Raw genomic sequence first — 23,896 nt, 5'->3', positions numbered from 1 at the left:
TGTATGGAACTGACTCATTGGTCGTTTTCAATTAATTGAAATGCTAGCCAATGTGATGCCTTAAATAGTCATCTATATACCTTTCAGCTTTTGTCCCCCCATGTATAAGAACAATTCAAACGTGATGGTCTGAAAGGACTACATGGTGCAAAAGAAAGTGGAAAAGGGGAGAAGCGCTTGCCTGTTTCCTCTGCTGAGAGTGCAGTGGATCGACACACGCGCAGTGTGACACAGCCATTGTCGTGCAGGCAGTAGAGAGCATCCCTCTGTGCGCAGGGAATCACCTGCATGGAAGGAAGAGCACAGCGGGAAAGTACATTTACGTCAAAGTGCTTCACAAATTTGAAGAGCATTCCTGGAAAGATTACACAGAGTAACAACCGATACAATCCAGGACAGTGCCAGAAAAATACACACAGGCAAAAATTGACTATTTGCAAATAAACACTTGAATGGAAAGACCTCAGAAAGAATTCAAAGACATGAATTTGAGATTTCAACTAAACTCAACCAGTCTGTGTAGAGAATACTTATTTTTCTTAATCTCATATAATTCTCATACGTTTGAACAGTTAAATAATTATTTGGCTTAATAGTACATTGCTGTATCAAAATATCATTATACCAATTCTCCAATAGACGTTATCGTCCCTCCATGATATTACATTGCTTTGACATCCTCTGATATTTATCACTGATTATATTTTATTACCAGATCTGTAACACATTATGCACTTTGCATTTTGTATAGGAGATCGACAAGAACATCACAGTACACTTGCATGCCAAAAGAGCAGTCTTTTTCTCTCCAGGGAAAAGAAAGATGAGCTAACCAACATGTGAAACCGGAACGAACCGTGTAGGCATTTTGAACTCTCCGTTATTAACAGACACTCCCCCGTTCTCATGCTCTTGTCTCAAGAGATACTCAGCATGGCTTTCTTGCTATCAGTTTATGTTCAACTTAGCTAACATTACACAAGTCAATATTTAACACGAGTTTACTATATTTAATAGGGGTGTCTCTTTCAGATTCTGACCCAAAAAAGATTAAACAGGCCTACAATAACGTGTTGCACATTTTTTTTTTTTACATTACTGTATATGCAACAATATATATTGTTTTATTATGGTATTTTACTTTTTAATAAATTTTTAATACATCCTGTTAGATTTTTTGTTTCCTGGTGCAGATCCTAATTACCTACTTATATTCTGTACACTTCCATCACATTTCCCCTAGACTAAGCTAATACATCTTATTGCTTCAAAAAAAAATTTGTGCAACTTTATAAACATTCAGTCTGTGCAGAGACCTGATGACAGTAATACAAAGCATAAAAAGTCATTTGGGTTTTCTGCTTCAAAAGTACACATCCAGTTATTAGAACCAAGCTGCACACGTATTTAGAAAGAATTTAAACTATACTACACTCAATCAAAAGGTTAATGACTGCTGAATGCTGTCCAAATCACATCATTTTTATATCTTTAATATTGTTTGAATATGGCTACAGGCCCAGCTCTTAGACCGATATCAGTTTTCAAAGCTGCAACACTGTGATGTCATTAAGGAAACGGGGGAAATGATTTTCTCTGATTTGTTAACAGTTTGTTCCCTCATGTGTTTGTGTTACCTTAATGGGACATTTGAGAAATAGTCAAATGTAAAAAAAGAAGAGTGTGCTTAAGCATTTAGGAATATAGGAGAGAAGGTTGTGTGCGTCTGCCTTTGACTAGCTGCCCGCTCCCACGAGCGATCGCTTGCTTCAACCTTGTGCTTGCAGCTGCACCATTAGTCATGCAAATGTCCTTCCTGACAAGAGCTTTACAACACTTACAGAACACAGATACTCGTGCTAATAAAGAGGTCATGCCTTTATGCGAGTGTGAATCAGTGAGTGCACTTTATGCCGGAAATATAACCTCAGACTTGCACAATAAATTGATGGGCCAATAAAAAAAACTATACACCACACACTATATGACCAGAGGTTTGTGGACACCTGTGTGATTATTACGCCTATGTGTCCTTGTTGAACATACCTTTCCAGATTTAGTTCCCCTTTGTTTTACTGTTATAATAACCTCTACAAGGCTTTCCACTAGATTTTGCAACGTGGCTGTGGGGATTTGTGCTCATTCAGCAACAATAGCACTAGTGAGGTCAGGCACTGTTGTAGAATGAGGAGGCCTGAGGTGCAGTGGAAACCCCCAAAAGCTGTCCAATGGGGGTGAGGTCAGGGCTTTGTCCAGGCCACTCAGGTTCTTTCACTTCTACCTTGACAAACCATGTCTCCATGGAGCTCACTTTGTGAAGTTATATTTTTATATATATATATATATATATATATATATATATATATATATATAGGCTATGTCTGTTTTTTCCCCACAGATAAAAAAATATATATATATAATAAAATGTATATAATGGTAAGAAATAAATTTAAGGGAAATACTAACGGAAATGTGTCTTGTATGCCAAGTCTTCAATCCTTCTTGTATTTGCATCAATCTGCTTTTCTTTTTATTGTCTTTTTTTAACAATACAGAGAAACATAAATAACAAAAAAAAAAAAAACTTCCACAAAAACGTAACACCACATATATACTACTGCACAATAACGATAGTAATAACAGGAATAGGGGGAAAAAATGCATATTTTAAAATTCTACATTCTCTTCCAAAAGGAAGTTTCACCAAACTGAAAAGTCAGAGTCCATCTTTTCAGTTTTTCCTTTTAAAAAAATTAAATAAATAAAACACACACACACACACACACACACACACACACACACACACAAAAAAAAAAAAAAAACTGATTTGTAGGTCTACAGTGTGATATATTTCAGGACTTGGAGTTAATCATTAAATCACACTAAAGACCAACACCTGACATGTTCCTGAATCATTTTTTAGATTTGAATGAATAGCAGCAGATGTGTATTAATTATAACCAGTGTTTCAGCACTGTGAGATGTGAGCCCATGAGCGCTGTATGGTACTGTGTGTGCTACGCATGCAGTCCTACAGATCTGTTATGAATTTTAGCTGTTATTGGTCTAGTGTGAAAAGACCATAAGTTTGGCACATCTGCCCTGGAATCAGACACACACTGACCTGTATGAAGGGCACGCCGGAACGCTCGATGGCCACCACCCCCACCGTCTGGCTGAGCTCCAGGTCTAGGATGAGGATCTCTCTGGGGTACAGCAGCAACATATGACTCTTCTTTGAGGGTAGGTAGGACAACTGGAGACAGTCGTTTAGGGTTACTGCCTCAGCCCTGGAGACACAGATAACCAGGTTAAACAGATATCCCAGCTAAAAATGAACGTTATGCTAATGTGCATGATGCAGCAAATAAAGCATTATGAACTATGACAAACTTATCATAATTTAAAAGGAAGATCTTAAAGCAATAGTTCACATTCTGATTGCTTTGGATAAATGAAAACATACAATCATATCATTACGGTTTCATGTGTCTCTTTCAAAAAAGTAAGGCCAAGCGGTGGCAATGCGCCAGAGCAGAGAATAACTGGAGTCATTATTGCACAACAATGAGAAGGAATGAAATAACCATCACAAATCTCTTCAGAGCCTGGCATCTCATAAGTTTATAGGCCACAGACGCCCTTAAATCTGCTTAGAGGGAATAATGCCAGGGTAAATTGAGAAACGTAATAAGGAGGACATTCTGTGGAAAATTCAAGAGGCGTTTTAAAGGGAAATGGAGTGAGAGACAGGACAGAATATATAACCATGTCCCGAATTGGTGTAAGATAATTAGGAGCTGGCATAAAGTATATATAACTTCAGCAATGAGTAAAAGTTCTCATTTTAAGGAATAGCTAGTCTCTAATTGCCTGTATTCCAGATATATTAAGCACAATAAAATGTATTTGCAGCAAAGAATACTTTTTGACCACTGGCACCAAAAAAGGGGCTAAAAAAGGTTTTAAAAATGCAAAGTAAACCTTAAGTGCCAAAGAAGAACTATTTTACTAAACAACTTATCAGCATGACTTTTCTCAGTTTGTAACTTTAAGCAGCATATTATATAAGGCATTAATTTTTTTTTTTTTTTTAATTCTTGTATGCATTTTAAACCGGCTTGAACACATTTCCCATGTTTTATCCGTCTCAAACCATCATACTTCCACTTACCAACATACACTTTACTAACATGGTAACACACACCCTCACCGCCTTTATTAGGGACATGTGTACATTCATGCAATTATCCGATCAACCAATCATGTGGCAGCAGCACAATGCATAACATCATGCAGATACAGGACAACAGTAACTACTCTTTACAACCGTGCTGAGCAGAAACGCATCTCAAGATGCACATTATTCCCAAACCTTGAGGTGGATGGGCTACAAAAGGAGAAGCTCAAACTGGGTTACTTTCCTGTCAGCCAAGAACAGGAATCTGAGACTACAGTGGGCACCGGATCACCAAAAAAAAAAAAAAAAAAAAAAAAAATCGGACAACCGAAGACCAATCTTCAATTGCCCAGTTTCAGTGAGCCTATTAAAGTGAGTGTATATGCTCCAAACACAACACTGTTAATATTTATAAATTCTATTTTTTTCAGTAAATATTTCCTAAAGTATGATGTAATGCAATTGCTTATTAGCGTAATAGATTTCTGTTAACCTGTATTAGTTTGTCATGGAATAAAACTGTACCTTTTTGGTCCTGTTGCATTGGAAACAATTATTTAAAGACATTAATTCTAGAAATATCTGTCCAGAGTGAATTGTTTTTGAACTGTCTGGCTTTCCCAAAGGAAATTATTAAATCTTACAAGCAGGAGAAATCATCATCAGAAGAAGAAACTACACAGAAGAGGAGATCTGTATGTCACTATTCCTGTGATGGCAGCTACATACAGATTCAGAAACCAGACAAAGGACTACAGCAGTGTCCTGCATTAAACCGACCTTCTGCAGCCAGAAAAAAAAACCTGCTGAGACTTCTACACCTACATCACTTCTAGAAGTCCTAAAAACAGATTTTGGTCCAACTCACTTATCAGCTAGACAAGAACATCATGTACTATATATTGGACACGTCACTATAATGGGTTATAGCGTACACCTTAAATATAAAATGCATAATATGATTATTGGAGATGAAAACTTGATGAAAACATGATGGCCAGAGCTGTTTATGTACAAGGTGTCAGTGAATTATTTAAAAGGAGGGTTGAATTACAGGGCAGTGTTACCTTGCTTTATATAAATATCCTTCTTGGTGAAGATAATCAACTCAATTTTATTTGTAGAGTGCTGTTAAAAACAGACATTGTTACACAACAGCATTACGCAAATACGGACATAGATTTAGATCTCTAATGAGCAAGTCTGAGGAGACAGCGGCAAGGAAAACTCCCTGAGATGACATGAGGAAGAAAGCAGACTCAAAACACTACACCAAATAGTGGTATTATAAATATTTCTATAACCAGAAATACATATTATAAATATTTCTTCTACCACAAATACATATTATAACAGTATGTCAAACAGTACTGAGTACACTGAAAGGAAGTTCATTATGAACATCATTTATGATCCCAGACAAGAGTTTGGGGGGGGAGGATTTAAAAAAATAAAATGCAATTGCCTGTGGGTTCATAAACTTTTAACTCTCAATTTATATATTAGAATTAATTAGTATATAGCAGTAGGACATGAAGTACATTGGTTCAATATTGAAATAAGATCAAATTGATGACAGAAACATCATCAAGACTAAGAAATGCAAAATTATGCATAAACTTATGGCATATAGAAGCTGATATTAAGAAGATGCAATATTAATAGTCCTTCTGTTCTCCGGACCTGCCTGATGCCCTACTTCAGATTGGAATTCTCATCACCTGAAAAAGTGATATTGCCGTGGATGTTTCCAAACTATAAAGACTAGAGGTCGACCGAGAGTGGATTTTACCGATAACCAAGTTGGGCAGTACCTGACGATATCCGATTAACTAACCGGTAGCTTTTAAAACCGATACTGAATGAAAACAAAGTAAAACACTGCTGAGCTTTATTACAAGAATAAACAGTACTGGGGGGGGGGGGGGGGTGTTAGATTAACAATTGTGCAGTCATTATTTTTGTTTGTGCTGCCTACTACATGAATACAAATTAATTTATTTGATTAGATTTCCCAAAATATAAATAAATTAGTAGATTGATTTAAACCATGACCAGGCAGCTACTAATGATGAGTGAATGATACCCTGAACATTACTCAACATGAACTTCCTTTGTCTGTGAGATATATATCTGACTGTATGAAAGTAAAAATCTGCCACTTGAGCTATTTTTTTGTTAGTGTGTCCTGCAGCATCCCAGTCACAAGTCACCTCTAGTCTTACACTTTGAGCCAAGATTTCTAAAGCTTCACTTCAGATAAGCTGTTGCAATGAGGAGGTATTTACACAGTTGTTGTGGAATATGTTTAAATACAAGACCTGTAAATCTAGCTATTTAGCTATTTGCTAGACATCTAGCCACTGCAAGGAATGTCAGACAGTGGAAGTTATGACATATCAGGAAACAAAAGAGTCCAAAATGCAACAACCACCAATCATTTGCAAAAAAATAAAAAATAATAATAAAATGCGGTTAAAGCTAATATTGGCATATGTCTAATAACTGCACTTTGCTAATCTCCAGGGTATTCACTGTACTCAAAGTCTGGGATTTGCATTTCCTCTTAAGCCCTATATCACAGTGGCACCACAAGCCAGGATTAATGCATGGACCTCCCACCATGTTGTTGCTTTGTCCAAAATTGCACCATTAATTTAATAACCACCAAAATTACCATTAACCCTGTGAACAGCTCTGGTAAGCTAATGGATCAGGGATCACTTTCATTACATGGACCTATCAAAGCAGTTTTTGGAAAATAAACCTCGCTGATGCATCTCCACCACAGAGACACAGCTACTGATATAAAGTGCCTGCTACTGATATCAGGAAATGCTAGAGTGCTGTGATCAGGATAGAGAGGAAAGTGAGCAAAGCTTCTGATGATCAACAGAGTGGAGCAAAACCTTCCACAGACAAAGCAGGAAAGCAGTGATGAAAAGAAAGAAGGAACAGAGGACTCTGATGATCAAAACACAGATAATGTAGGCAGACTAATAATATCTCTTTTGTATGACTGGTAGCGGTTTGAACATCATGATAACTCCTGCTAACACCAAGGCAGCAATTTTCCACAAATGCCCTCCAAGGAAGAAAAAGTAATTAAGCATCCGTTTCACTGTGAGAAGAAAAATATATTAATGTTCATGTTGTCTGTGATTTTTTTTTTGTTACAATGGTATTACAATTGGTTGTTTAATTATGGATGCATCAATAACCTTTTTTTCAGAACTAGTACGAGTATATTTTTTTGGTACTCATTAATACTGGTACCAAAATGAGTAACCTACTTAGTATTAATCAATCAGTAATGTAATGGTGAAGATCATGCGCATGAACGCCACGGGTAGAACAAGGGGGATCGTAGACGGATCGCAGTGGCTGGAGGAGGTGGAGAAGTTCACATACATGCGTAGTGTGATCTTCCAGAATGAGGATGCAGAGGTAGATGTCAAATAACGTGTCGGCAATAGCCGTCTTCCCGAGGATGAACAATATCTGGTCCTCACCAGCCATCTCTCTGAAGATCAAGCTCCATATGTTTACCTCCATTGTGCCATTGTGGTACCAACGGCAAAGTACACCAGCACCTAGAAGACAGCCACAAGCATCAACAAGAAGCTTGATGTCTTCCAGCAGAGGTGCCTACGCCGAATCCTTAAGATCCGATATTATGATCATCCATCCACCCATCCATCCATCCATCTTCAACCGCTTACTCCTTTTCAGGGTCACAGGGGAACCTGGAGCCTATCCCAGGGAGCATCGGGCACAAGGCGGGGTACACCCTGGACAGGGTGCCAGTCCATCGCAGGGCACACAATCACACACACATTCACACACCCATTCATACGATATTATGATCATATCACCAACAAAGAGGTACTACCAAAGTCCTAACTAATCTTATATCAGACTTGTGTCAATAAAATAATTAATTTGTTTATACTGATTGAAAATGTCTGATAAGTCGATTTCTGAATGCCAGTGTACTGCTAGATAGGGTTAAATGAGAAGGTTGGCTCAGTTTTTAGGAGTACCTGTTCCATAGGGGAGGAACCGCACACTGAATCTGGTTGTACATGTACAATGACAATAAAAGATTTCTTATCATAGCTTATCTTATAATCACAGCATTATTACTGAACTATGCGTATTAAGAAATTAACCCTCTGCTCACTTAAGACTTCATCAATGGAAATATTATTTCACACTTTCTAATGGTTGACCATGTCCATTCTGTAAAAAAATGAATAAATATAATCAACAACAATAATATATAGTTGACAATGTCATAAAAGCAAAGTCAAAGAAAAAAAAAAAGAAATAATCGGTTGGCCAATTTTTATGGTTGACAAAGAAAAATTATCATTCCTGCTCTACTCTCCAGCTGTTTCCAGCACTGCAAAGTTTAATCAGCTCCATCAGCCAAGACCGCTCCTTCATCCCAGTTGTGTGTAGTTATTTTATACAGAAAGGTAAAAACATCAGGCACTCTCAGGCTGTGATGGGGTGAGGCTGTCGTGTGTAGGCACTCACATGGGTTTCTCGTTGGTGATGAGCACTTTGACCTTGTTGAGAGCTTTCTTAGCCCCAGTGGGATGTGTGGCAGCAGGTTTGCTGTGAGCAGGGCTGGAGTGTGGGCTGGCAATGTAAACCTTCTTACCGCTGCTGCCTGGGGGCTTGGACGGTGAGAAGTCTGTGATGAAAACGATCCCCTCACTGGTCAGCACTTATAATGTGGGACAAGGGAAGATGACAAGTTTAGTTATTCTGAGCAGCGATAAAAGGAAAATTGTAAACTCACAAGGTTCCGAGGTCAAAGCCACACCATGTACTCCTCATAGTTATGGGATTGGAAATAGTAGCTTAATCTTAAAAATAAATAAATAAATAAAAGTTAATGATAATTCTAAAAAAATCATAATAATTATAACAGTGATAATAATAATAATAATAATAATAATAATAATAATAATAATAATAATAATAATAACAACAACAACAACAACAACAAAAGCTTACATGGAGCAGTTATGATTTTCTTTCCATGTCACTTTTTGCACGTTTTGTTTTACATTTACAAAAGAAAACACTCATTTAACATTACTTTAAACTATTTAGCTTATTTTTTGACATCCCATTCTCAATAATATAATTTCATTTCTAAAAGCAAAATTACTTTTCCTATTATATAACAAAATATTAAAAAGTAAGGTTTTTTTTTTTTTTCTTTTCCTTCTAGTAAAAATGTATCATTATTTTGAAACAGTTATGTACTTTCAAAAGTCTCCATACATACAGGCTAAATTGGAGGGGTCAAACGGGTCAAAAGAGAAGGACAAGATGTTCTCAGCATAGCTCTTCTTCCACAGCTTGGTCCCCGTGTCTCCGTTCCACAACACTATATAGTTGGGAGGGTGCACGGCCAAAATAAGGTCATGTGATGCATCCTGATTCCACAGCCAATCCATGTCTGGAAAAACAAGAGTATAAAAAATCCAGAATTGTTTTTTTATTTAATAAATTGTTACTTAGTTTCTACACAATAACTGTTGATTTAACATTTAATCCTAGTTATTTGAATAACCTTAATATAATGAATAACCTTAAAATAAGGCAATACTAATCTAAAACTGTCCAGTTTCAGTGAGACCATAGGCCCACTGTAGCTTCAGATACCCGTTCTTGGCTGACAGGAATAGAAGCCAATGTGCTTCGCTGTGTTGTGCATTCTGAGATGCTTTTCTGCTCACCACATTTGTAAAGAGTGGTTATTTAAATTCCCATAGCCTTCCTGTCAACTGGCCATTCTCCTCTGACCTCTCTCAACAAGGTGTTTCTGTCTGCAGAACTGCCTCTCACTGGAGGTTTTTTGTTTTTCCTCACCATTCTGTTGAAGTCAGAGTCACTGTTTAGTCAGAGTCAATGAGATCCCATTCCAAGTTTTATGTAAACCTGAAATGAATCTCTTGATCTGTAGCTGAATGATTTTACACAATTGTTCTGCTGCCACATGATTGGCTGATTAGATAATTGCATGAATGACCAAGGTGCATGCATTCCTATTAAAGTGTATATTCCATATACCACTTATTTAATTTGGTTAAGAATTGTTATTTTATTTTATCTGCATGAATTCTCTGAATTTATTGCTCTGGCTCACATCTGTGTCTTTATTTTTTGTTTTTAAAAGTAACTGTAGCACTAGGCTGTTCAGGGCTGCTATGTCTGGCTTCTATTATTCACAATACCACCAGCTTGCTAGCATTATAGATTTTAATGTTAACAGCCTGGGGAGCATGGTGGCTTAGTTGTTAGCATGTTTGCCTGGCACCTCCGGTGTTGGGGTTCAAATCAAACCTCTGCCCTGTGTGCCCAGAGTCTGCATGCTCTCTCCGTGCTTCGAGGGTTTCCTCGAAGGGTCCCCCCCCCAAAGTCCAAAGGCATGTTTTGTACGCTGATTGGCATTTCCAAATTATTCAAAGTGTGAGTGTGTGTGCATGATTGTACACTGCGATTGGTTGGCACCCTGTCCAAGGTGTCTCCCGCCTTGTGCCCCGAGTTCCCTGGGAAAGGATCCAGACTCCCCCACAGCCCTGTGTACGATAAGTAGTATGGAAAATGATTGGATGGATGAATATTAACAGCCATGCCTTACCCTGAATGGGTTTGGAGTGCTCCTGAATCTCACAGTGCGCCATACCGCTCACCACGTCCCACACAATGATTTTGCCTGCAGCGTCAGCCGAGGCCAGCCGCAGAGAGTAAGGTGAGCTCAGGTTGTGGTGGTAGTTCTCTCTGGACCATTTCACCTAAACACATACACACACACACACACACCATTCTTTATAGACAACAGGAGACTTAAAAGCAGTAGCTATAACTTTGGAAATTGGGGTTTCAAACTCCCAAAATTAATGGAGCAGCAGAAAGAACTGCAATGGCTTTAACACTGCAGGTAGTAAATGTAAATGGCTGGAGCTCTTTAACCATTCTGTTGACTACTTTACAACTGTGGTATTTGAAATAATGAGAACATGAAAAAATTCCCTATTTGTCATTCATTCATTTTTTTTTTAGATAGATCAGATGGCCTGAACAGAGCATAAGGGTTATGTTTGAGTATCATGCTGAAACAGTAAACACACAGAGGCTGGCATGTGCCATGTTTTGTCTGTTCTCCCCATCTGCCTGCTCGTTTGTTCACGGGATGACAATGAGGAATGGACCACTGTGGCAGCGTTGTGGTGTACAAGATTAAAATGCGTGGCAGGGTGAGAAATGGCGGCAGGTGCCGGGCATTGTCTCTGATAAAAGCTGGCTAGTTTATGGGTCATTACTCATGAGACACACACACACACACACACACACACACACACACACACACACCCCCTTCAGCACCAGATCAGAACTGAAAGTGCAGAATGCTTGTGGGCGTAAATGACACCAAATTAATTCTTCCAGGACATTTGTCATGCCGGATCTCGTTACGCTCATTTTAATTCCCTAAAATTGCCTGTGACTTAATTGGCATAAAAGAATAAATAGGAGAAGGTATACTGTGACATGAGGAGTCACAGATTAAGCACTTCCAGGTCAACAGCCAGTAGTAGTCACCAAACCCTCTTCCTTGAGATCTTCCTTCCTGCAGCTTTCATCTCCAACCAAAATCTAACACGCCTCCTTTAGTTGATCAAGAAATTCTGGAGCTAAGGGCTGCATCCGAATATCCACAGTACCCTACTATAAAGTAGGCGGAAAGCAATATGCAGTAAGGCGTACTATGTCAGAATTCTCAGTTTTCATAAAACAGTAGGCAAGAAATGCCCAGATGACCTACTGCTTCTGCCGAGATTCTGAAGTATGGAGCCAATGGACACTGCGCTATCCCATAAGGCAACGGGAACTGGCACGGAAGAGCTGTCAGAATGGTGGAAGGCAGAACGTCTGCTCTTTGTTGTAGGTCACGTGACAATGGAAACATGGCGGATGTAGTTTGTCCGGATTGTATTCATACTACACACACATACTGATCAGTATGTATTGTGTTCTATCACCGGCTGAGCAATAAGTACTGAATCGAATGCAGTAGGTACTGTCACAGTACCTAATTTCGAATGCAGCCAAAGTCTTCAGGAAGGTAGATCTCCAGGATCACTGATTAAGAGCAATGGTCACCAACCCTCTTCCTTGAAATCTAACTTCCTGCAGGCTTCATCTCCAACCTCACACCTGTTTTAGTTGATCAAGAACTTCGTACGGCAATGATTAGATGGTCAGGTGGGCACAATTATGGTTAGAGCTTCTTCAGGAAGTCTTCAGGAAGGTAGATCTCCAGGAAGAGGGTTGATGACCACTGCTCTAAACCTACTGTATAAGACTAATGTTGTTGAATGTAACACAAAGCAAAATTTTTAATCTCTTTCTCTCTCCTTACGGATAACAAAGCTGGAGTAAGACAAATGTATTTTGTGGTTAATTAGCTTTTCTCTTGTGCGCTCTGCACTTTAGCTCAAGTAACAGGATTTCACAGGAATACAGTAGCTTCTATTAATATTGGAACCCTTGGTAAATATGAGCAAAGAAGGCTGGGAAAAATTGTCTTTATTGTTTAAACTTTTGGTCTTTTGTTTAAATTTAAAAAAAAAAAATCACAAAATACTCTGCTCTCATGGATATCAAACAACTGCAAACACAACACGGGTTTATCAAAAATAAAATCTTTGTTAAATATAGGAGTGCAACAATTATAGGCACCCCTATAAATTCATAGGAGAAAAATATATTTGAAGTATATTCCCATTGATTTTTTACATTGTTTTAGTACACCTGGGTAACTAGGAGCAGGAAATTGTTCAACCATGACTTCCGGTTTCACAGAGGTATAAATATGAGGTAACACATGCCAAATTCCCTTAGTCATTTATAATAATGGGCAAGACCAAGGAACATAGCTGTGATGTACGGCAAAAGGTTGTTGAGCTTCACAAAATGGGAAGTGGCTATAAGAAAATAGCACAAGCATTGAATTACCAGTCAACTGGAACAGATATGAATCAATTTGCAACTGGATGTGTGTCTATATTGTCTCAACGCACTATGAGGAGGATGATTCAAATAGCCAAAACAGCTCCAAGGAACACAGCTGGAGAATTGCAGAAGTTAGTTGCGTCTTGGGGTCAGAAAAACTACAATCCGAAGTCACCTACACCACCACAAGCTGTTTGGGGTTTCAAGGAAAAAGCCTCTACTCTCTCCTAATACTTCATTCAGTCCATCATGTTTACATTTGAAGACCTCAAAGAAAAAAACGATCAGAGTCACAAAACTGTATTTTTGGAGTTGTGCATCCACGGCTGTTGATTGAGCATTAAAGAATGATCTCATAAATGTACTTGGATGATAGAAAGATCAGGGTCACAGAATTTTCGATTTAAAATAAAGCCATGCTATGGAAAAATGATCACAATCCAGTCACATGACTGAAATCAGCCAATAGGCTTTGAGTAATGGTGGACGCCCAGCTGAGTGAATTTCATTGTTAACTTACTGTCAAGTTTCTTCAACATATCTCATTAGTAATTGCTCTAATATTAATATAATAATAATAATTTGATTTAATAAAAATTAATTTAATATATAATAACAATTTGAAGAAGCTTCATGTTACGGAGTCTCTATTTGTCAATTTACACAAATTCGTGGATACGAGTTCTCGTAGGTTACGAATGTTTTCCCAGACAACTGGATTTTCATGAATGCTCAATCTCTTGTAAAATGCTCTGGCATACGACTTACAGATAAATTCGATCTTGATAAATGAGGCCCAGTGTTAAAATAGCTTTTAAACAAAAGCAAAACTGAGATTTTGGCCAGTATAATTTTCCTATTCCGTAAACAAGCGGCTCAAAAAAACATTGCAAAGCCTGGAACATTTACAAAACATTGTTGTGTTATAGAAATAGGTCTGCAAAACCCGATTTAGAAATGTACCTGAATGTTAAGACAAATCAACGATTCAGTATCTGCCAACACTTAAACATGAACTACACATGAACTAAAAGACATCACTAATGGCCAATCGCTAATTTGATTGATTTATTTATTTTAAAGATATCTTTTTGTACATTTATTTGTGCAAAATTGAAGTGGATATATGCACTGGATGCATACAAGTACATGTTGTTGTTTTCAGTAGAAAAAGATGTACCATCAGGACAAAGTATTAGTCAGTTAGAAACTTTGCTCTAATCGCCTTTATGTTTAACCTTGTTATCATTGAGACAGTTTTAGAAATACTTCAAACTCACCTTGACAACATTGGCTTTGTGTCTCTCCAAGACCTGAATGGTCTGAGCGGTCTTTGGGTCGATAATGAGGATGCTGGAGTGGCATCCCTGAGCAATCAGACCTTGCCAACCCCTGAGGGGAAAAGAGAAGAGAGCGAGCGCAAGAGTGAGTGAGCGAGAGAGAGAGAGAGAGATCACATGGGTGAAAAGATGACTGATGCCGTATCAAAAATCAAACGCTATACTGAATAATTTGTCAAGGTGGCATATAAGCAATACATGAAAACTCTTCTGAGATTCTTTTCAGGACAGTTTGGGATGAAGCCTGAAATGATCAGTAGAGCAACACATGCAGGACATGATAAAAAGTAAGCATGGATTTTTCAGCATCTTATTTTGGCTGTGTTTCTCAGATAACAAACAGTTTTAAAGATGTTACGATGTAATTAAGACAATTAGTTGTGAATTATTATAATATTTGAGAGAGAGATTTTTTGTGAGGGGGTTATGGTGGCTTAGTGGTTAGCATGATTGCTTCTCACATCCACGATTGGAGATTCGATTCCCGTCTCCACCCTGTGTTTTTATGTTCTCCCTGTGCTTCGGGGGGTTTCTCCGGGTTCTCCAGTTTCCTCCCCCAGTCCAAAGACAATAGTTGTAGGATGTTTGACATCTATAAATTCTCTATAAGTGTGTGAATGGGTGTGTGTTCCTTATACTTTTCATTTCTTTTTTTTTTTTTTAACCATAAGCAATATAATTTTTTTTCTCTGAATTCTGTTTAATAGTGAAAATGAATCACAAAGCAACAACACCACAAAGCCACAACCTATGTCTTTTTTTTTTAATGCAGGAACAAGCATAGCTTAGTGGTGTAATTCTGGCACAGGGACAGAGATTGCCTTTTCAGTATGTGAGTGAAGACTGTCTGGGTGCAAGCTACAGTAATTGGATAATGCCTACAGTAGCCAATAAAGATATAGAGCTGTCATGCAATTTTAAAAATAAAAAATAAAAAATGTCGCTACGCAACGACAAAAGAACTGAAAGTTAACATGGTTATTTCACTAGTGTAGGTTTAATGGAATCAAACTGACCAGATAAATCACATCTATACACCACACTCGTCAAGTTTCATCTTTGTGACTTGTTTGGAAATCTTTCCCAGATCAATATGTTCTGTTACTTATTTCTTTCTGCTATAGTCACTTCTCTGTCATAGACAACCACAGCAGGTATATCTTGTTTGCAGCCATCATGCCACTAGAAGGTTTGTGGACCCTTCTTCATAAATTTGACCTAAATGTCCTAAAACTAGATAAAGAGAACCCAATTAAACAAATGACACAAAAAATTATAGTTTTTACATTTACTTGTAGAGCACAATTATACAACATTAAATATCTTTGTTGGAAAAAGAATGCGAAACTTTGTTTTCAGAAACTGGTGTGACCCCCTTGAGTAGTTTCCAATAACGGATGATCAATCCTGCACAATGGATTGGCAGAATTTTGGCTCATTCCTCCGTAAAAAAACTGGGGGCTTTCAAACTGGCAGCTTAGTGCAGTTTGCATGAGAAAATTGGTAATGTGAAAGTGGTCATGTGCACCGCAGTACCGAACCCGAGACTACCTGTAGGTGGTCTGAGTTCGGTTGCTCTGGAACTGAGCCGGCATTCCCGTGAACGTGAACGCAACTCATACTCGGGTCCACACTTGTTCAGGAATTAAAATAACATACGTGTGTGTTTTAGCCGACGATGACATCATTAGTTTCACAACACACATGTACCATGAGTGGCAGGGGAACGTTGTAGGACACAGAAGAGGTCCACTGCTGCAAATAACATCTGCTACTCATAAATATCTGCTGCACATATCATCACCAAAACTATTTTTTAAAAACTAAAATATGGTGAGTCACATTATGTTCTTCATGCACGTTTGTGATGACTTGTATGCTTAGGCTTTTGTCTTGCTGCATGACCCACTTACGGTTAAGCTTCAGTTTACGGACGGATACCCTGACATTCTCCTGTAGAATTTGCTGGTACGATTCAGAATTCAACACAGCCCAAAACCATGATACTGCCACCCCTATGCTTCACAGTTAGGATGAGGTTCTTATATTGGAATGCAGTGTTTGCATTCCAAAAAGTTCTAATATATAAAAAGGGGTTGATCATTTTTAAATTCAATTAAAAGTTTTACAAATGAGAGAGGCTGTGGGTTAATGGCCTTGCTCCAACAGAGGCTTTCTGGCAGTCTTGGAATTTTAACTTACAATCTACTGATCACTAGGTTAGAGTTTTAACCTCTGATCCACCCCTGCCCCTACAACTGACAAAAAAAAAAATTACCAAAAACCATTTACTGCACTGTGACAAAAAAAATTTCAAGTAGGGCCACTTACTCCATTGTTTCTCTGACTAATTCCCTGACTTTTCTTGGACAGCCTCCTCTAGGCGGAGTCACAGTTGTGACTGTGTCACAAATATTTTTAATTTGATTATATTTTAGTTAATATTATCATCAGCCCAATAGACAGTTATTTCCTACTAAATCTAGCTCCTAATATATTGATTTTTTTCCCTTTGGTTTTTGTTACACCATAAAAAAAATAATTATATTCTCAATTTCTTCATTTACTCAACTTTTTACTGATACATTCAGTTCATCATTAAATCTGACTTTGCAGAACAAGCTGCACTGTTGTGTTGACTAAAAAAGTAAAAAACAACAATAACTTGTTCAGCCAAAACTACCTCAGAACTATCTCAATGGCACAGATAAGAAATTGAACAGATGTAACGAAACTTTAAACAGCATGTTTAGCTGATGAATATAGTTGTATTGTGCAAAATACAATCAGAAGGCCTATTGTAATCAGATACTGATAAGAAATATTAAGGCTTAGTGCGAAATGTTCCATTTTGAACAAAATGTTTTTCACAAAAATACGTTGTTTTCTTAGCAACTTTAGTAAACTAAGCAAAATACATCTTTTTTTTCTTTACCCACCAAAAGTCATATAATAATTTTTAGAATATTGTTTACACAGAGAAACAAGAACGAAGTACTAGTGAACAATTTGTCAAAAAACATTATTAACATTTTTTTGGTAGAAGTTCACAAAAATATGACCGTGTAAACTCTATACATTGTAAAAAAAACCCACAACACAATTAGACATGAAAAATGCTGCATTGCATGAAGCACCTAAAACAGACAACAGAATAACAGAACGTTAACATATACTGTAAAAGAATTTTCCCAATAGACTTCTGGTTAAATGTGTCTAAGATTTCTTGAGATTGTCTGGTTATCAGAATCAACTAATACAATGTTTAAGTTAGCTAATCAACACTGGTAGCTAACTAGCTAGTTTAGCTTGCTAGTATCTGGCTAGCTTTAAGTAGTCTAAGTTAGGTTTTGTTACCGTTAAACTGCAAAGTCAAGAACGAACTGGCTGATCTAATTACAAGCTAAATTATATCGGTTATGCATTATAATATATAGCTGATATTATTTCGTTGGTAATTAGATCAGCCTGCTAATTTTTTTGGGAATTAAATCCCAAACTAATAAATCATGAATTTATTGAAGAATTGATTATCTGTCAGATTCACCATAGTACATATGATGGTGTAAATTTTTTTTTTTTTTTTTAAATTGACATACTTGAGATCTGGAACAAGAGTCAGGCCTCTCTGGCTTAGTGCTTGCTAATAATAATATTCTGTTATCTAGTGCGGGGTAAAAAGTATGCATGATTGCAATGTTGATGCCATCATATAGCAAAAAATGGCAAAACATATAGTTTTGCATTTCAATGGAATGGCCAGCCCAGTTGTTTTCCACTGAACCTGCACTAGTAATTTTAGCTAGTAGTTTAGCAATTATGCAAACTGACAGAGATTTCCCATCTTCTTTTTTTGCTCGTTTATTTGTTACTTGATCAACCTCATGCCTTTTTGTGCCCCCCAAAACAGCGGTTGTATTTCACAACCTCTGCCTTCTGGACTCACTCTGTCACACTACAGCAACCTAATTTTTCCCCTCACACAGAGGAGGTGAGAAATCCTTTCAGCTGTGTAATCCACTACTGTTTGTAAACATGTTACACTGCCACCTCTGCTGCCACTCCTAGTAGTTTTATAACTAACGTACGCGACGGCTGTCAAACACACAGAAGAAAGAACATGGCACTGATGACCAGAAGCAACATACTACCACGCTGGTTAGATTTTTTTTGCCAATCTCCTTGTCAGCTTGATAAATATTACATACACTGTAAGAGATTTTTTTTTTATAGAAAAGTCCATCAAAAATAAGAAAACAACAACAATAAAGCATATTTTTTTCCTTTTGGTTTGGTGTTATTTACAGTCCCCTCCAAAACTATTGGAGCGTCAAGGCCAATTCATTTGTTTTTGCTGTTTGGGTTTGAGATCAAAAGATGAATACGAAAAGAGAGTTTAGAATTTCAGCTTTTATTTCCTGGTATTTATATGTAGCTGTGTTAAATGAACATAGCACATTTTGTATCAGACCACTCAATTTGAAGACAAACAAAAATATTGGAACATGTGACTGATAGGTGTTTCTTGTTACCCAGGTGTGTCCTGTTAGATTGACTGTTTAAACAATGAATAGCTCTGAACATCTAAATTTGGTTTTAGCCTACATCTGTGAAGATTGCATTTGACATGAAGATCAGAGAGCTGTCTATGGGAGAGAAGCAAGCCATTTTGAAGTCCTTTAAATCGGGGGGTTTAGACTGGTCAATCACCAGAACTTAACCCAATAAACAGCACTTCACCTCTTGAAGAGGAGACTGAAGCGAGAACCCCCCACCTCACCCCAAAACAAACAACTGAAAGAGGCTGCTGTAAAAGCATCACAAAAGAAGAAACCAACAATTTGATGATGTCAGTGAGTCGCAGGCTTGATGCACCTATTGCAGGCAAGGGATATGCAACCAAATATTAAGTGCTATTGACTAACTTATTTCAAGACTTATCTGTTCCTATACTTGTGCTCACCTAAAACTGAGTGGTCTGATACAAAAGGTTCCATGTCTTATGTTGTTTAACACATCTAGATGTAAATGACAGGAATTAAAGTTGAAATCCTTACCTCTAGTCTCATATCCATCTTGTGGATGGTCTTTGGGTTTGAGACATTAATTGGCCTTGCCGTTCCAATAGTTTCAGAGGTGACTGTATAGAAGGATCTGCAAAGCAAGGTCCCCTTAAAAAGACCGCAATAAACCCCTATGCCTCATGACCAAAAATTTGCTCGCTTACTATTATATTAAACAAAGCTTTATTTTGGTGCTTGTTATGCTGCAGTGTATGAATATTAAAATTGGAATTTGTAACAATACTCTGAAATTTCCTTCACTGATTTCATGGGAAATGTAAACTAGTTTTGTGCAAATGCATGCTAGTAAAAGTGAGATCCACGCAGCTAAGTATAATAAATGTTAAGCCTATAAAAGCAAGATCATGAGCGCCCAACTGGATGGTAAACAAACACGCAGAATGACTTGACAGCGCTTGTAGACAGACACGCGTCTCAGAGCGATTCAATATTGCGTACATTATATAAAAGGAATAAAAAAAATAATTAAAAACGTTGCTAAACCTGAAACACAAGCGCATATTAATTAGAAGCACCGATTAGCCACTATGCTAGCTAATTCTACTTACCAGTCAACTGCAGTTTTGTTTTGTAAACTGAGAGTCCCGGTAAGTGTCCGTGCAGCTAGTTTAATGTTTACAGTGTACGGAATCATGACGGTAAGAGCTGTCGATCCTACATGAAAATAGCTGGAATTCTGGTTGGTTAAATGATGCAGAAATGAATGGTTGTCAGATAGGCTTGTAAACAGGAAGTAAGTCAAGTGCGTCACGGTTTTGTTCCTGGAAGGGAACGAGTACTCGCAACTGTAGTTCCTATGTCTGTCAAAGACAACCACCCGTAGCCGCTGAGCTACGGTCCCCTCCGGGGAAAGTTATCGGAAAGTTGCTTTTAGCATACACTGAAGACATTCGGGTTTGGAGCAATAGATCAGAATTTCTGCTTTCAATTCCTGATATTTACATCTAGATGTGTTAAACAACGTAAAACGTGGCACCTTTTGTTTGAACCCACCCATTTTTCAAGGGATCCAAAATATTGAAGCATGTGACCGACAGGTGTTTCTTGTTACCCAGGTGTGTCCAGTTAGTTTGATTGTTTAAACAATCAAAGCACAGAGATGAGCCACAAAAGTTCTGGAACTAAGATTAAGCTCTACCAAAGGGATGGAAAAGCCAAAATGTGGACAAAGAAATGATCTGCTCATAATCCAAAACATGGCTTGGAATTGCATGGCTGTTTCTGGAACGTAAGTATACAAGAAAATTTTATATATATATAAAATTATATATAATTTTATATATATATAATTATATATAATTTTATATAATTTTTAATATATATATATATATATATATATATATATATATATATATATATATAATATCTATATCCCACCGCATGTTTGCAGCTGCCTACCTGGACGACGTAGTCATCCACTCCTCCACATGGGCCGACCACCTGTTTCATCTAGGGGAGGTCCTGAAGGCGCTCCGGGAGGCCGGCCTGACAGCCAACCCCAAGAAATGCCACCTAGGGCTGACTGAGGCCCAGTACCTGGGGTACCGCATTGGCCGGGGGTTGCTGAAGCCACAGACAAAGAAAATCGAGGCCATAAAGGACTACCCTCGACCCACATCGAAGAAACAGGTACGTGCCTTCTTGGGGTTGGCGGGGTACTACCGGAGGTTCGTGCCTAATTTCTCTGCTGTAGCTTTCCCCCTCTCAGATCTCACAAAGAAGGGCCAGCCAGACCGGGTGAGGTGGTCAGCCGACGCAGAGAGGGCCTTCCAAGCCCTGAAAGGTGCCCTCACCAGTGCGCCGGTACTGCGCAACCCGGACTTTACCCTCCCATTCACGGTGCACACCGATGCGTCCGAGACCGGGCTTGGCGCCGTCCTCTCGCAAACCTTCGACGGAGAAGAACACCCGGTCCTCTATATCAGCCGGAAGTTGTCCCCCGCTGAGAGGAAATACGCAGCCGTCGAGCGAGAGGCCCTGGCAATAAAATGGGCCATCGAGGAGCTGCGGTACTACCTGGCTGGCCGGCACTTCGTCCTCGTAACGGACCACGCCCCCCTACAGTGGATAGCCAAGGCCAAAGACACAAACGCCCGGGTAACCCGCTGGTTCCTCACCTTACAGGACTTCTTGTATCAGGTTCAGCACTAACTGACCAAGCAGCTCGTCAATGCAAGGCATTGGGTATGCATCAAATTTAGACACCGCGTTGACTTTTCTAAAGTCCACACAAAACCGGTCTTGGGGACGAAAACCACCGGGCTGCTCCAGTTACTGTGTGACTCCTCAATTACCCCAGAGCATAGCCTTGAGAGCATAGCCTTGAGTACGTCTTGAACTAATTTTTTTGGCGTTCAGGTAGTCGGTAGGGCCGGTTGTCTCAATGTGGTGTTCTATGAAGTTAGTGTGACCGGGGATAGGCGAGAACTCATAAGAAAACTCCGCCTGTAAATTAGTAATCCATCATTTGGGACGGGGAGAGCTGGTCTCCATACAGGTATAATTATAATTATACTAATACTAATATATTATAATAATACTAATATAATACTAATATAATTGTGTGATCTGCTCACTTGTTACCAAAAGACTTTATTTTACTGTGTGCTTGGCTACTGAGCAAACAACAGACACTGAACAGTAGACAATAGAGATTTCACTCGGCATACAAACGTATAATAATAGTCCTGAATTGACCCTACATATATAGTTACAAACCATTCAAATGATATTCATAATATACCAATGTTTCTTTTAAGTAAATAAGTAATTTTGTTATTTGTATGTTGCTCTGATAAAAATGTCTGCTAAATGAATATGTACAGTTCACTTTACGTGTCGCCTAATAGCACTTTTTTTTCTCAGGTAAACTGACGAATGTTAGAATGCCTTATCAATTCTGCCCAAAACCTAGGTAGTGGACAAACTCCATGCTGCTGAAATATACAAGAGACTTAGGATGCTCCTTTTTTATTTTGAAACCAAACTGTTGAATCAACACCATACTTAAGTGAAAAGCACACTGCATTGTCATTGATTGTTTAAGATAAGCAGTGGTGGTTCAGTGGTAGAATTCTGATCTGCCACGCGTGAGGCTGGGATCGGTTCCTGGGTAGTGGACGAACTCCGTGCTGCTGAAATATACAAGAGATGCTTCTTTAGAACTTTAACCCAAATTGCTAAAGCAGCACAATACTTAGCTGTAAAGCGCAGTCTGCAAAGTCCTTGGAGTTTTGAACATTGAGCCTTCACCCAACGAACTTTAAAAGCCACTTCAATTCTGCCCAAACTAGACGAACTTCATGCTGCTGAAATATACAAGAGACTTAGGATGCTCCTTTTCTATTTTGAAACCAAACTGTTGCATCAGCAAAATACTTACCTGAAAACCGCACTCTGACGAAGTCCTGGTTCCATTCCCGGCCAACGCACAGCAGAGTTTTGAATATTGAGGCTTCACCCAAAGAACTTTACAAGCCTAATCAATTCTGTCCAAACTAGGGTAGCAGACAAAGTCCATGTTGTGCAAATATACAAGTGCCTTAGGATGCTCCTTTTCAATTTTGAAACCAAATTGGTGAGTCAGCACAATACTTATTGAAAATCGCACTCTGCGAAGTCCTTGAAGTCTGAGTTTGATTCCCGGCCAACGCAGAGCGGAGTTTTGAACATTGAGCCTTCACCCAAAGCACTTCACAAGCCTTATCAATTCTGCCCAAACTAGGGTAGTAGACAAACTTCATGCTGCTGAAATATACAAGAGATGCTTCTTTAGAACTTTAACCCAAATTGCTAAAGCAGCACAATACTTAGCTGTAAAGCGCAGTCTGCAAAGTCCTTGGAGTTTTGAACATTGAGCCTTCACCCAACGAACTTTAAATGCCATTTCAATTCTGCCCAAACTAGATGAACTTCATGCTGCTGAAATATACAAGAGACTTAGGATGCTCCTTTTCAAGTCTGAAACCAAACTGTTGAATCAGCACAATACTTACCTGAAAACCGCACTCTGACGAAGTCCTGGTTCCATTCCCGGCCAATGCACAACTGAGTTTTGGAGACGCTTGTGTTGCAAGGGCCTTCACCCAAAGAATTTTACAAGCCTTATCAATTCTGACCAAACTAGGGTACTCCATGCTGCTGAAATATGGAAGAGACTTAGGATGCTCCTTTTCAATTTTGAAACTAAACTGTTGAGTCAGCACAATACCTAAGTTAAAAGCACATGCTGCGTTGTCACTTACTTCTTCCAATAA

General features: G+C 38.5%; 1 protein-coding gene across 1 annotated transcript in view; it reads right to left on the bottom strand.

The window, feature by feature from the left end:
* Positions 1-20,677, bottom strand: part of wdr11 (WD repeat domain 11) — a 132,182-nt gene extending 111,505 nt beyond the window's left edge. The window contains exons 1-7 of the mRNA XM_053620578.1: positions 20,189-20,677; positions 14,497-14,608; positions 10,845-10,998; positions 9,486-9,659; positions 8,723-8,915; positions 3,125-3,290; positions 182-284 (exon numbers count right to left, since the gene is read on the bottom strand). Of these exons, the coding sequence (XP_053476553.1) occupies positions 182-284; positions 3,125-3,290; positions 8,723-8,915; positions 9,486-9,659; positions 10,845-10,998; positions 14,497-14,608; positions 20,189-20,274 (988 nt within the window). The 5' untranslated portion in view covers positions 20,275-20,677. The remainder of the gene's footprint in view (positions 1-181; positions 285-3,124; positions 3,291-8,722; positions 8,916-9,485; positions 9,660-10,844; positions 10,999-14,496; positions 14,609-20,188) is intronic.
* Positions 20,678-23,896: the final 3,219 nt, after the last annotated feature.

This window comes from Ictalurus furcatus, chromosome 3 (genome assembly GCF_023375685.1).
Source record: "Ictalurus furcatus strain D&B chromosome 3, Billie_1.0, whole genome shotgun sequence".
NCBI lineage: Eukaryota > Metazoa > Chordata > Actinopteri > Siluriformes > Ictaluridae > Ictalurus > Ictalurus furcatus.
The sequence above is the reverse complement of the archived record's forward strand: the minus strand, read 5'-3'. Positions and strand labels throughout refer to the sequence as shown.